Source organism: Macrobrachium nipponense, chromosome 24, assembly GCF_015104395.2.
Source record: "Macrobrachium nipponense isolate FS-2020 chromosome 24, ASM1510439v2, whole genome shotgun sequence".
Taxonomy (NCBI): domain Eukaryota; kingdom Metazoa; phylum Arthropoda; class Malacostraca; order Decapoda; family Palaemonidae; genus Macrobrachium; species Macrobrachium nipponense.
The window spans coordinates 58,827,352-58,841,788 of NC_061091.1; the positions used below are offsets into that span (position 1 = coordinate 58,827,352).

Consider the following 14,437-nt stretch of genomic DNA (forward strand, 5'->3'; position numbering starts at 1 on the left):
TGATTATGGCGATCCATTACAGGAAAAAAACTTCTAATACTACAATCACCCACCACTACTAAACAACTAACCATTATAACCATAATAATTATCCTAAAACATTATATTCCAGAGAGAGAGAGAGAGAGAGAGAGAGAGAGAGAGAGAGAGAGAGAGAGAGAGAGAGAGAGAGAGCCTACCACAAGAAAATCTGTGACAAGGCGAAATTTATCTCAATGAGGCCGTTGATCAAAGGCACGTAAATTGCAGATCCACTTAATATGCCAAGGCCGTGGAGGCACGACACGCTTTTCAGAATCCCCAACTTGTCCCAAAAAGAGGGACAACAATTTATCCACGACGATACTGAGACGAATGAGAGCTTACGGTCATGACGACGAAGTGGATTTGGGTCATGAGGTAATTAAGACAGAGAATGCATTTCATGTTTGTGATTCTCTTGCACATTGGATTCCTCTTCATGCTGCAGGATAAAAAACAGTGTTTGCTTGTTTACAACATTCCGGGAAGATAATAAAGAATGAGATGACACTTTACATGAGTTACAATGTATAATGGAACAGTTTAGATAATGACGACTGAGATGACAATTTACACGAGTTACAAGGTATAATGAAACAGCTTAGATAATGAAGACTGAGGGGACACTTTAAAAAGGTTAGTGTATTATGAAAAAGTGAGGCGACATTTGATTTACAGAGAATAATGAAAATAATAAAATATACATGCATACATACATAAATAGTGCATTTTAAACAAACACAATATATGTATGTCTGCATGCATATACACACGTACTAATATCACGTATTCTTCTACGAAGAGAAAACTACATTAACAGCAATATATTCTGTTCGTTTGTACAATTAATACAACTATCGTTTTTAATACCAGTAAATATTTATGAGTACCAAAATTTGCTGAAACTTACCCAGGCACCTCCAAAATTTAGGCATCAGATTTACAAAAATGAGAGAGAGAGAGAGAGAGAGAGAGAGAGAGAGAGAGAGAGAGAGAGAGAGAGAGAGAGAGAGAGAGAGAGAGAGAATGCTAATCATTTCCATTACCATTGAAAATGTTCATAACAATGCCTCGTCGTCTTACCTTCCAGCCGTGGTGACCTGGAAACTTCTTGTTTTTCCCATCTGTGTGACCAGCGCCTCTGGATGCTGGGACTCCACTTGCTGAGAGGAGGGGGCGGGCGAGAATATCCTGACGCCTCGACTCGATGATTTTCATTGCCACTCCCACAAACACTCAATCCTTTTTGGTTATTATCATCCTTTTCCGCCTTTTCTCCATTCTCCTGATACACCACCACAGTTCGCGGTGGCTCGACGGCCACGAATTCGAAGTCACTATCGGCGTCCGACCAAGAATACGCAGATTCTTGTCCTTCTTGGTGTCTCATTTCCCACGACTCCGAGGACGGGGGGTCATCAGAAGCCTTGGACGTGCTACGGGACACGCCTCCCGAGGATAAGGACGGTGCCACGAGGTCAGACGTCCTGGAATCAGATCGATCTTGGGATCCAGAGGGAAAGCTTCCCGATATCGAGGTCCTGTTGGACGAATGGGAGTCGGTGCGATCTAGAGGAATTTGGTTTGACATGGTCATGTCCCTCGGCAACGAGGAGTGACGTCCTGTCGAGGACGCCGACACCTGAGATGCATTTGATCCTTCCAAAGATTCCCCAGATGACAAGGAGGGCGTGACACTATCAGGTTTGAGCGTCTTTTGAACTAACCTCTCAAACTTGAATTTGGCATCCTTAATCCTTCTTAGGGAAGAACTGATCGTTTCCTTGATGTCCTTCGAAGGAGGCTTTTCGTTGAAACTGAACTTTCTCTTGAGTTTTCTTAATTTTCTCTGTCTCTTGGAGAGCATCTTGCCATCCACTTTGTCGTTATTTCCCGAGACGTTCGGTTCGAACATTTCTAGATTTAAATTGTCCATGTCTGTGTCGTGCTCGGTCTCCGAAAACATTTCGAACTCTGCATCCGAAATGAGATCTTCGTCGGAGAAGTTCTCAATCACTTCTTGCTCTTCTAGTTCGTCGTATCCGACCATAGTCGGAAATGTCACTTCACTGAATTCGTAGTTGCTACAAGGGACTATTTCGTCCACGCTCACCAAAGTATCCATACTTTTGGATGACTTTAAACTTTCCCTTCGGGAGCTTTTCGTATCCTTATCTACAGGTGTCACGTCATCTAATATGTTGGCCTCCCCGACTTCCAAGAGATTAGGGAGCGATTTGGAATCGGACACGGGCGTGAATTTACCGGATTCTTTTAATTCTCTTGATGATCGCTTGCTGTTACTGCCGTGATTGTCGCTGACTTTTTCATCGCCGACGCCTTCCTGGTCACTTGCATTTCGGAGGGCATCGAAATGAGGGAACTCAGACTCTATGGCCTTGTCGTCCCCTTCCACATCGGTGTCTGATTCCATCGTTGTGTCATCGGCTTGATCTAAGGGGGAAAATCCCCCCGATTCTTCTCTTGAGAAGCTGCCGGCCGATGCAACCGATTCAGTACTATCGAAGATGACGATGAGAGAGTCCGAATCGTCCTCGTTGTTGGTACGATCGTCATCGTTCTTGCTCTTATGAATCCCATCGACTTCTAAGGCCTGAACTTCAGCATCGATTTCAGCTTCCAGCTTCTCTAAGTCACGCACCAAGTTACGTCGAAATTCAATTTCTCTGTCCGTATTTGTGGGATTGCCATTTCTTGCACTGGCATCATCGTTGATCCGGCTTCCATCTTTCACGATGCTACTCGGATGTTCGGTTTTCTCCGATATCTCTCTATCTTGCTCCTGCATCTTCTTCCATTGCTGTGCAATATCCTCGAACGTATGGAGAGTCAGCCTTCTAAATCTGTACGAAGCGGACGAGTTGTCTGTTTTCTTTACTCTCGGGACAAAATGCAGGGACTTTCTTCTGTCTTTTTTGGTATCATCTTCGTCATTAACGTTACAGTGAGAGTGGGTATGGGCACGGTCGTCCTTTAAACCTTTTCTTTTGAGAGGACAGGAGGATGGACAAATGAGTGGGAGATCTAATTTCAATTCAGCGCGGGAACCGGCTTGCGCATTCCTCATAATCTCTGCCCGTTTGACCAAAAATTCAGGTACGTCGGGCAAGACCATCTCATCGCAATCAATACCTGGGGTCTCTGGCAAATGAGAAGTAATGACATCATGGCTGTTTTGTTTACCTTCTTTTGGCCACACGGGGGGCGGCAGTGTCAGTCTCTTTCCATCCAAGGTGATGATGCCCTTGGGAGAGGATTTTCCATCCGTCAACCCCTGTCTATTTTCCTGCTCAAATGATTCTAACTTGCAAGATTCCTCATCAAAAATGATTTTGGTCTCTTCCTTAATTTTGGACAAACAAGAGATACCAGAACTGAGTGACACTTTGCGGCTTTCGCTCTCATTCGATTCATTGAGGGATCCGGTCATTGAACTTACGCCCGAACTGGATGTTGTGCTGACGATGGACACCTTCTTATCTCCACTGTCACACGAGGGGTCTAATTTAGCAATGTCCCATGGCGGTAAGCCCTTGAGACTCCTCTTCCTTCCTGGAAACCACTCCCAGTCGTCCGAGACGGAGGAAGATAGGGATATCTTCCTCGAGCTCATGTCGGACAGAGAGGATATCCCTGACGAGGTCGAAAGCCTCCTCCCGCCGAAAGCATCGGGTGACAAATCTGTGAGGTCATCTTCAGGTGTGGTAATGGCCGAACTGAAGGACGTCTTCCTGCTGTCAGGAGATTCACACGTCGATCCCTGGGAGTCCTTCCGAGGGAAAACAGGTTTGGGCGCTTCATACTGGGGAGAATTTGGGCAACTGTCGTTGCTCAAAGAATCGTAAAAGGGCTTCAAAATTCCGACTTTTCTATTCATCTCGTCACCTGGGCACTCAGCATCACCATGCGCGAGAAATTCGTCACTATTCTTATTCCCTGGAATCTTGGGTGTCTGATGACTGAATTTGAATATGCGCAAATCGTCGACTGTTTCTTGAACGGTTTCTTTAAATGTATGAGCCTCCTCATGAATATGATCACCATCACTCGAATCATCTATCATATCAATTATTGCTATCGGTTTACGGCTATCTTTCAATGATTCATTATCAACATCACAACCGGTCACTAAGTCTGTTTTTTGTACAGCAACAACATCACTACCTTCATCACCCAATTTCTGGTCACTTTTATCACTAACGTTTCCGAGGAGGGAATTGCTACTGGATGTCACTGCTGATAAGTGTTCGTCACTCACATCACTGCTCACACTGGGCACTGGACCCGAAGGAGTGCCAACACTTTCACTCTCGGCTTCGACATCTGGTTCGTCGGGATGCACAGGTGTGAACGCTACATGTGCGGAACTCGAACTGTCAGTGAGGGAATGAGAAATTGCTGTGGCCGACTCACAACCAGTGCCGGCAGTAACTGACCCACTCACCAGAAGCCCGTGGCAGCTGCGTGCAATATCGTTACTGGTGATAGCTAAAGGGCGAATGGAAGTGGTCGCCGACGCCGTGACAGTCTCTCGGCTCGTTACAGGCAGGCTCCAGTGCTGCTCACTGGCACTCGTCGATGGCAAATGGGCACTGGTGCCACTGATGATTCGTTCTGCGATCATAGTAGCCAGGGCATCAAGGTCAGGGGTAGGCTGGACTTCGGCGGTGAAATCGAAAGTGTTGAAACTGGCCAGTGCCTGAGAGCCAGCGAGCGAGGGGGCGGGAGGATGAGGGGTCCGTGGGGGAGAGGGAGGAGCTGAGTGGGGTCGAGTAACCACGTGGGGAATGTTTACTCCCTCTCTCCTTAATGCTCCACCTCCATTTCCTCCTCCTCTTTCTTCTTCTTCTTCTTCTTCTTTCTCCTCTACGAAACTTGCTTCACTTACTCTACCGCTGCCGCCTTGCCAGTCGCACCACCGCCCACTTACGACCTCATTTTTACGCCCATCAACTGCTTTTACGTCATCGATGGCCGGTGGCCGAAACAAACCGTTTGAACGATTAGATGCAGTCAACTCTTCTCTTTCCTCTTCTTTTTCTTCGCCTCCCCTTTCTTCTTTTGCTGGCTTTGATTGACTGAACTCCGTTATTTCTTCTTTTCTTTTATCTTCCGTTTCTATTACACTATTTCCCTTCGTCTTTTCTTCACTTTTTAGATCTACTTGACAGGAATCAGTCTTTTCTCTACTTTCATAATCTTTTGCTCGCGCCTTACTTTGACAATCTGCTTTCTTTTCCATAAATAAATTCGGAGCCATTCCCGACAAGCTTTTTCCATTCACGACAGGGGAACCGACCTGAAACTCAGCACCCTCAAACTCTCTTTTTTCACTAAGGTCATTAAGGGAGCGAATATTGCCAGTGGCATCTACTGTTTTCGAAAGCGTATCATCATTAGAAGCAGAAACAGTTATAACAACACTAGTTGGGGCGGCGGCAGAATCAGCAGTAGCATTGCTATTCATTGCACTATCTCTCCCGACAATCACATCATTTGCATATTTGACGGCGTCGCAAGAAGTTGCATAATCAATGGACGGATTGGAAACTGAAGCACAACTAAGATTACTTACGGAGGGCGGGTTAGTGAATTGCGGGGTTAGTAAGGTGTCGGCAGAGTCGCTCTCGGGATGTTCTCGACTGCGACCCTCTTCGTCATCGTCACTGTTAGTTAATACAATATCGACGACGGTCTCAAATGTTTGCCTGATCTCCTCGGTCTCTCCTGACCCCCTCACTTCTTCTTCTTCCTCTTCTACCTCTTGAAGGGGACGGAGATGACCTGAGACAGACGATTGTGTTTGACTGGTACCCAGGGCAGAACCCGCTTGAGACGATCGAGAACTGCCCTTACCTAATCCTAAAAAAGGCTTCACAATGACTTTGTGGGGAGCAGCTTCTAGGAACCCATCCTTCTCCTCGGAAGCCTCGGGCATATCCGGCGTAGCCGCTGCAGTGTCGCCTTCGGTCTCCTCTTCACTCGTCGTTTCCGCCACAGGATCTAAACCCGAACTGGAGGTGGTGTCGGGTTCTCCTACGTCAGCCAAATTGCCATCATCATAAGAGTCCTGCTCCTGGTAGGCATTGCCGTCGCTTTTCTGCTCGGATATCGAGCTTCCTACGGACGATATCATAGAGGAACTACCTGAGGGGAAGGTAAAACTTGCCCTCCCACCTGTAGAGTCTAAAACGAGAAAGAACTCGTCTATATCGGAGTCATCGTTAGGAGGAGATTCACTCTCCCAGTTGGCTACGAAATGCCTCAGAATCAACTGAGACTCCTGATACTCTGCAGGGGCACAAGTGTCCTGAGAGTCTGTCATGTGAGCCATTTCTTCGTCTGTAGCCCCTAAGGAGGACACGTGAACTTCTTTGCTGTCATTCGTCGAACATGAAGAGTCTTCGTCACAGTCGTCCGGCTTCCCTTTTTCATCTGTAGGATTATTTGACGAACCTTCGAAGTCCGGCACCTTAAATTTGCTCTCTAAACTAATGAAGAAGGTGGTGTTCTTGGCGGGCGGTTTCAGAGTAGCCTGGACAAGTCTTGTGGAAGCCAGAAGTGTTTGGGGTGTGTCTTGCGTAGCTCGCAGGAATGAAACGTCCCCTAGGCGCGTGGTTTTAAAGGTCTGGCAGGTCGAATTCTCCCCTGGTTTCTTTTTCTCATTATTCTTATCAGCTGTTACCCTCACTCCCCTTTCTTCTTCTTCTGTTTCGTACAGATCTTTCGTCGGGTCCTCTGACGACGACTCCATTGTCGTGGCCTCCGGTGTCACTTCCTCCTCCTCTTCTTCTATAGAACTTCTTTCCTCTGTCTTATTACTGCTTGCTGAAGAATTCAGGTCGATCTGCACTTCCGTCGAAATATTATCTCTCATTTGGCTATCCTCCGAATCGCAGGGGTCCTCGTCCCCCGTTTTCTGTTCCTGGGTGCTGTCGGAATCTGGGCTGCTTGTGCTGGTCGTCGACTTCTGACGTTCAAAGAAATCCCTCAATTCGCTGACAAGACGCGGTCGGACGTCCTCCAGGGAGTCATTGTAACAGCAACTCTTACGCCCTCCTGAAGTGGGTATGGGAGAAATAGGTGACACGGGACTTACAGGTAAATCCTCCAAGGAATCAGCACTCAGGACGCTAGCTTTCCTCACAGCATCATTATCGTGGTTACCTGCGGCGGCCTCCTGAGAGGCAGAGGTCGGAGGGGCAGGCTGATGATGTGCCACCCTTGACGGATAACTGGAGTACAAATAACTGCCCTTTGAATGATATCCTTCGGTACAGGGATATGCACCGTGGGACTGATAACCCTCCGGGTGATCGTATATGGGGCAACCTACGCCGTCATCCACAACGTGGAAGTTCTCCCTGGAGTGAGGATGGTGAAGTTGGTGTTGATGGTGATGTTGATGGTGGTGCTGAAAAACAGGACTGGCATAACCAGGGTTGGGGGAAAAATGGGCACTGCCATTATGGGAGTAATTTCTCGCCATGGAGGGAGAGGCGTAATGACTTTCACTGGCAGACGAATAATCGTGGCAATGCTGAGGATTGACATACGACGGATGATGCTGGAATCCAGGATTGACGTAGGTCGGAAGGGGTCCATACGACTGTTGGGGGGCCTTGTGAGGCTGTTGGTAATTTGGGTAGGGATAAGAAGGCGGATATGGGTGGGCATGATGGGCGGCAGCAGGGGCGTGATGAGCGTGTGCTCTTACGGCACCATGTTGCATTCTCAGGTTTTCCAGGGAGTCGTGAAGGTTTGCGGCATCCTCGTCACTCAAGCAGCGTTCTAGACTGAAATAACCCCCTTCGGCGTGACCCGGATGCTCTGGGTGGTGACTGACAACCCCTCCCTGAGCCAGATCTGGCGAGGGGGTGAGCGTGTGGGCGTGGCTCTCGAGGGAATCCAGTCCTTCGTCCTCTTCCGCGGGCATGACGGGTTCGTGACAGGAAGATGACTGTCGCACGTAAAGATCCAGATGCTGGAAGGACACACCGGACAGAGCTCTATAAACGCCCCGGTGGCCGTGGCGACCTCTGACGCTGCCATCACCTCCGCCCATAGCAACGCTGCCTCCGCCCACGACCATCACTGCCCGCGCCGGATGATCGCCACCCTCGACGCTGGACACTGTGCCCCCGCCCCATGAGAACTCTCGTGTGGCGTCCATAGCTATAGGAACATCTCTGGGACCTATACTCTGCCGCCCATGAAAACGAGAAGATAATTCTGCTGAGGAAAATGAAGCGTTGGGAACGTGCTTCAGATAAGCCGATGATGAAGCACACAACCTCTTTTCTCTCTTATTTTTACTTCTATATGCACTGCAAACTAATTTATATGCAAAGAACAGACAAGAATTCTAAGTCCGCTGGAGCATGCATTAATGTTGGGCAACAACCTAAATAAATCTCAGTGAATAAGTCCTCTGTTTATTCCTTTCACCACTCTCTCCGTAAGATTATTCTTCTTTCAAAATCGAACAAACAAAATAAAGTTCTTGTGACGAGATGTAGGTCCTGACCATATCGCCAACTTTCATCAAGTCATTATCAGTCACTGTCTCCGCTCCACTTCACAGGAATCGCAAATTAAAACACCATGAAAATGACCTCATTTTCAAATAGTTTGATCGGAAAGTTTGGAAAATGACTTAATCACTCAGCTAAATAATTCTGTCCTTATTTTCGGCTCAATTTCCCTCGAGCCTAAAAAAATGGAAAGGAAATAAATAATAAGAGTTTATCTGATTTCCAGAAGGCCTTTGAAAAGCCACCTGAATTTTCTGGTTTACTTTTCATTAAGCCGTCACATTCCCCTTTTGGTTTTTATTTTTCATTTAAGTAAGCAGAAATCTGAAAGAAAAATGAAAATGGTAAAAAATGCAATGAAAACATAATCTGTGACTTACATTTAGCCTAAAGGTCGCAAGGATTGCCCGAGGAGGTATACTGGAAGTTCATGTGGCTTAATTTCTCCCTTTTTTCAATGATATCATATAATTCCGTAACTTATTTACACTGGCCTCGACCCGGTTTTCCTATATATATAATATTTAGTGATCATAAAAGTCACCTTTCACGTGCGATAGACTACGGCTAAAATGCAAATCGCGCGTGCGCGCACATACACACTCACCAGAGTACGAGTGCAAATATATACGTATTCATGTCTAAGAATACCTTTTCATTGATACATTAAAAAAAAAAATGCCTTTTAAAATATGAATCTCCTTTTTTCAGTGAATAACCCATTTTCCAGAACACTGAAAATGCATGAGCGGTTCAGTTACAAATGCGTAACAGTTACATCGATAACCTGTACAGTAATTTGCTTGGGGTTCAATGTTTCTCATACTTAAAACTCCACTATACAGCAACATTGAACTACCAATGAAAATTACATTCTTCAGTAAAAACTGTGGACAATAGAAAACCATTGACTCGTACACACACACACACAACACACACCACACACACACACACTACACACACATATATATATATATATATATATATATATATATATATATATATATATATTATATATATATATATATATATAAGTCTAAGAGCATATAAGCACATATACTTATACAAATATAACCATGGTTGTGCCCACAAACACACACATGCATACACATGTATGTACTAAATATGTATGTATGTATGTATGTCATAGAATCAATCATCTCCGTAAATATGTAACTATTCACATACACTCTGCATTAGGAATAAACACCATCAGGCAAAAGTCATCTAAGCTTGTTAGAAAGGCATGCAAGTATGAAAAGAGCAACATCTGGAAGCACGCGCCCGAGAGAGAGAGATAGAGAGAGAGAGAGAGAGAGAGAGAGAGAGAGAGAGAGAGAACCATTGGTATGCAAGTCGTTCTTTCTCCTAGAAAAGTCATTCATCAGAAGAACTAGCGGTTCTGTTGTTCACAGTATAAACCAGAGTATTTATGCGTCGGAAGGACCATTCAGATGCCCTGTCACTAAAGGAGATAATCGCCTTGGTACTCTTGTGATTACCGACCAAGCTGGCAAAGAATTAGGTCACCCTACTGGCCCTGAACAGGACTCGGTACTATCTCCACACCCCGGCCTGACCCGATCCCTACCCTCGGGCCAGCTTCTCTCTTCTCTCTCTCTCTCTCTCTCTCTCTCTCTCTCTCTCTCACTTTCACTTACTCCCGTTAAATTTTTTCTTTTTTCGTGAATACTAGAAGGTCAGGCATCTAATCGTGCTGCCCAAATCTCCTTTTGCAGACAATCTCGAGTAAACCTGTTTCAACTGAACTTTGCAGAGAGAGAGAGAGAGAGAGAGAGAGAGAGAGAGAGAGAGAGAGAGAGAGAGAGAGTTGGTAATTGCATTTATATTTAAATTTTTATTGTGGCGTGCCACAGAATACAACGACGCCCCATACAATGTGAAGCGTTATTGAGCTTGATTCATAAATATTTACCCAAAATCATATGGAATTCCATGACCACATCAGCTAAATGAAAACTCGGAAATTACTGTCAAAATGTAGTAGTCTAAATGTTTTGTTCTCAAATCAGAATTACCTAAGCATGAAAGGTTATTTTGTAGCTCATACTCTCTGATCGAATTAGCTTCGCAGAAGTTGCGTTGGTTTAGCCGCAGACTTCTTTTTCTAAACGGTAACTATGATATTTGTAACAGTCAAGTTGGTCATTTTTTTTTTTCAGTCACCACCTTTTGCGAGAATAGCAATATACTGTAAACCTTTAAAGAAATTATCAAAGTATATCACCACCCTATGGACAACCTAACCAGAGAACGATTCCGTCTCTGTGATATAAACACGGCAAATAGCGCCTGGGAACCTGTAAGACGAGAGATTTATCACAACAAATTACCTGTACCTATAAAAGTCATTTTATCGCCTCAATTTCGGAACCGTTTCACCCCAAATGAAACACGCCAGTTATCCATCAAAACCAAAGTCAGATTCCGCGTCGCACTGCATGGCCAGAGACGTTGACGCTCAGTAATAACCAATAGTATACCCTTCCCTTCCGAATTACAAAAATGAAAGGCATCCAGAAATAAACGACAGCAAATGCATAACACATGTCCCGACGTAAGTTACAGGTGTGATCTATAATCCATCAAGAGGCCGACAGGTGTTCGGATACTATTCCCTCCCAATGATCTCCCCCAACCCTTCCCCAACCACTCGGGAAAAACATCATACCTATCAAGTAAGCCAGTATCCCGGATTATTTCTCCAGTCCCCCCCCCCAACCCCTTCCCGGTTATACGCCCTGTCCCTCGGTAAGGGACACTGACCCCGAACCTATCCTGTGAAAATTAGCTCAAAGCTATCTGGGTTGATAGATGATATTGCTCCTATTTTCACAGAGCGGGAATCAACCTCTTGTTTCCAAAATTAAGGGATGAGGTATTTTGGCTTCTCTCTCTCTCTCTCTCTCTCTCTCTCTCTCCTCTCTCTCTCTCTCTCTCTTTCTCTCCATAAATACATATAATGTGTATATATATATATATATATATATATATATATATATATATATATATATATATATTATATATATATATATTAAAGAGAGAGAGAGAGAGCAGAGAGAGAGAGAGAGAGAGAGAGACGAGACAGACAGAGAGAGAGAGACATTAATTTTATTATATACGTGTATATATTAATGAACTCTTCTCTTGCTTGTGGAAATTACTGCAACGTGCCCTTATTACAATCATATAAATGGTCGGCATCTTAATGTGTGGTCTTTAATTATGTAATAACAGACAGCTCGAAATTTCTTATATATATATATATATATATATATATATATATATATATATATATATATACACTGTAGCTTTTAGTGTCAATTTTTTTAATATCTGTTGAGCGTCATTTTCTGAATATATCATCCATCTTTCACAATCACATAATCGAGCCTCATGCCTTACTTTTAAAATTAATAATGAACACCAGTTTGTATAATCTTTACAGCAAGTAAATAACTGCGCAAATTACCGTGGACAAAAATGACAACTGTTTAATTATGAAACCTCTATTCTTTTTCACATTTCCCCCTCTATCAAAACTCGTGTGTATAAACACACACTAAATCATTCTCCTCTCACGGAAACATAAGACTTCAAAGAATCTCTCAGCATACAGTCAACCCTTAAAAAGTCTGTACTGTAATCACATACATGTGCATATATATATATATATATATATATATATATATATATATATATATATATATATATTACTGTATATATAGATATAAATATATAAGAGAGAGAAGAAGAGAGAGAGAGAGAGAGAGAGAGAGAGAGAGAGAGAGAGAGAGAGAGATTGTCTTTGTTACTTATGTCACCTCTTCAAATCAATACTAGTATAAGAAGCCAGTCAAACATGTAGCGCTATTGTTTCAGTCTATGAATGTTGACAGAAGTGAGAATATAAAGAATAAGAGAAATGCTTGTAACACCAATCAGTAAATGTCAGTCCTCACAATCTAAAGAATGAATACACATAGGTGATCAGAGTCAAAATAATAATAATAATAATACAAAAATGCTAGGATAAATACCAAAGTCAAGGCAGGAATAGACACGGGTGAACAACGGGAGGTAAAATGAACAATAGGAAAACCAAAGATAAACAGGGGTGAACAATGAGATAAAAGTTATACAATTATACATTAAATGAATGAAAACAACAAAGAATGTACACATTACAAGTGAAAAAATTTGATTATGAAATAAACGCGACAAAAGCAACACCACAATTTAGCATTGCATATGTAATCGCATTACGATCACAACTGTGCGATTCGGTGATTTCATTTCATGAGTAGCGGTTATAGCTTCCATTCCAAATGAATATTTCTAATGCCTCCACATTGGTTCAGTAGTTAAAAGATGAAAGCTACAATGACTGCTTTTTTAAGTATCCTTCTATTTAGGGCAACGGTTTACGTTGAATAAAATATAGAATGTTTAAAATTTATTTAAATATTTAATGACCTAAAACAACCCGAACTATAGCCACAAAAATTATGTCAAACTTAACTACATTCTATAAACCTTATTTAAATAATATTGAACAAATAAATTTAATTTTCAATAAACGTCATAAAGGAATAAAACTAAATCATTCCAACTGCAGAGAACATGACCCATTCACTACCAAGTCATTATATCGAAGAAGCTCTAGAGGTGGTTCGTAACTTCGTACAGACACCCCAGACCAATGGAAACGGTTTAATTTACAAAACTCTACGGTATCTTCACTCCAGTTTCAATTACTATCTCCAATAGAAAATTACGTCCACAACAGATTATAAATTTGGCTGTTACTTGTATTTATTTTTATTATCATTATTAATATTAAAAACCCAACCCAATAACTATTACTTTTTTCTATAGTATACACGTCCAAGCTGGGAAAAATATACGGATAGTGGTCATCTCCATTTATAAAGATCTTACATAAATATAGCAAAGTAACCAATACATCTTATAAGCATACTTACATATAACTGATATGGAGAGAGAAGAGAGAGAGAGAGAGAGAGAGAGAGAAGAGAGAGAGAGAGAGAGAACTACATTCATTATTCACAGCATATCCTACCTTCCAGCCCTTCGCAAGCAATCTATATAATTAGTCACATTTAAGCGTAACCCTAATAGTTGCTAAGGCAACCGTCCGAAAACAAACATGCATGCAGTTGCATGCTACATATATCAAGAGACAAGGAAGAAGAAAAAGCAGATGATTATAAACTGCATACTTGGATTCTCAGTTGTCTAATTGGATTTTCTTAGAGACGTACAAGTCATGAAACACGTTAATTACTCAAGAATCCAATTGTATGCAACGTCTTGCATCGTAAGAAGTATAAGTATCATATCAGAGAAAAAGAAATAGTGTTATCATGATCCGCCATTGATTAAAGCGTTTTTCTGTAAAGCCTGTTTGCAAAACGTACAAGCAGGTTCAGGGACCCAAAACCTGTCCTAGATTTTTAAACAGAGGATGTTTTCAGAATCTGCTTTTTCCTAGTGGTTCTGTTAAGAAGTCTCATAATTAATTCACATTTGCTGATTTTATGATTCAGAGTATGCAACCTGACACACCATTAAAACGTTTGTATTATTCAGTAAAAAGAAATCCAGAAATTTAATTCTGAAAAAAAACTACGTCATCCGAAAAAATCTTATGATAACTCGAATAGTGGCAACTCTCTATTTGACCTATGAATTCTGAGTACAGACCTCGTCCTCACTCAACATATCGGCTCAGTCTGTGGATTATAAATGTCTACATTGCCCAATTAAAAAGTTGTTGCCCTTTAAATAATATTAAATATGAAAAAAAAAATAAAAGA

At 42.7% G+C, this 14,437-nt stretch overlaps 1 protein-coding gene across 4 annotated transcripts in view; it reads right to left on the minus strand.

Moving 5' to 3' along the window:
- The window catches only part of LOC135205657 (uncharacterized), a 911,400-nt gene that overhangs the window by 817,672 nt on the left and 79,291 nt on the right, over positions 1 to 14,437 (minus strand). For all 4 annotated transcript variants that reach the window (XM_064236498.1, XM_064236496.1, XM_064236495.1 and 1 more), the window contains exon 2: positions 1,105 to 8,900. In XM_064236498.1, the coding sequence (XP_064092568.1) occupies positions 1,105 to 8,215 (7,111 nt within the window). In that variant the 5' untranslated portion in view covers positions 8,216 to 8,900. The remainder of the gene's footprint in view (positions 1 to 1,104; positions 8,901 to 14,437) is intronic.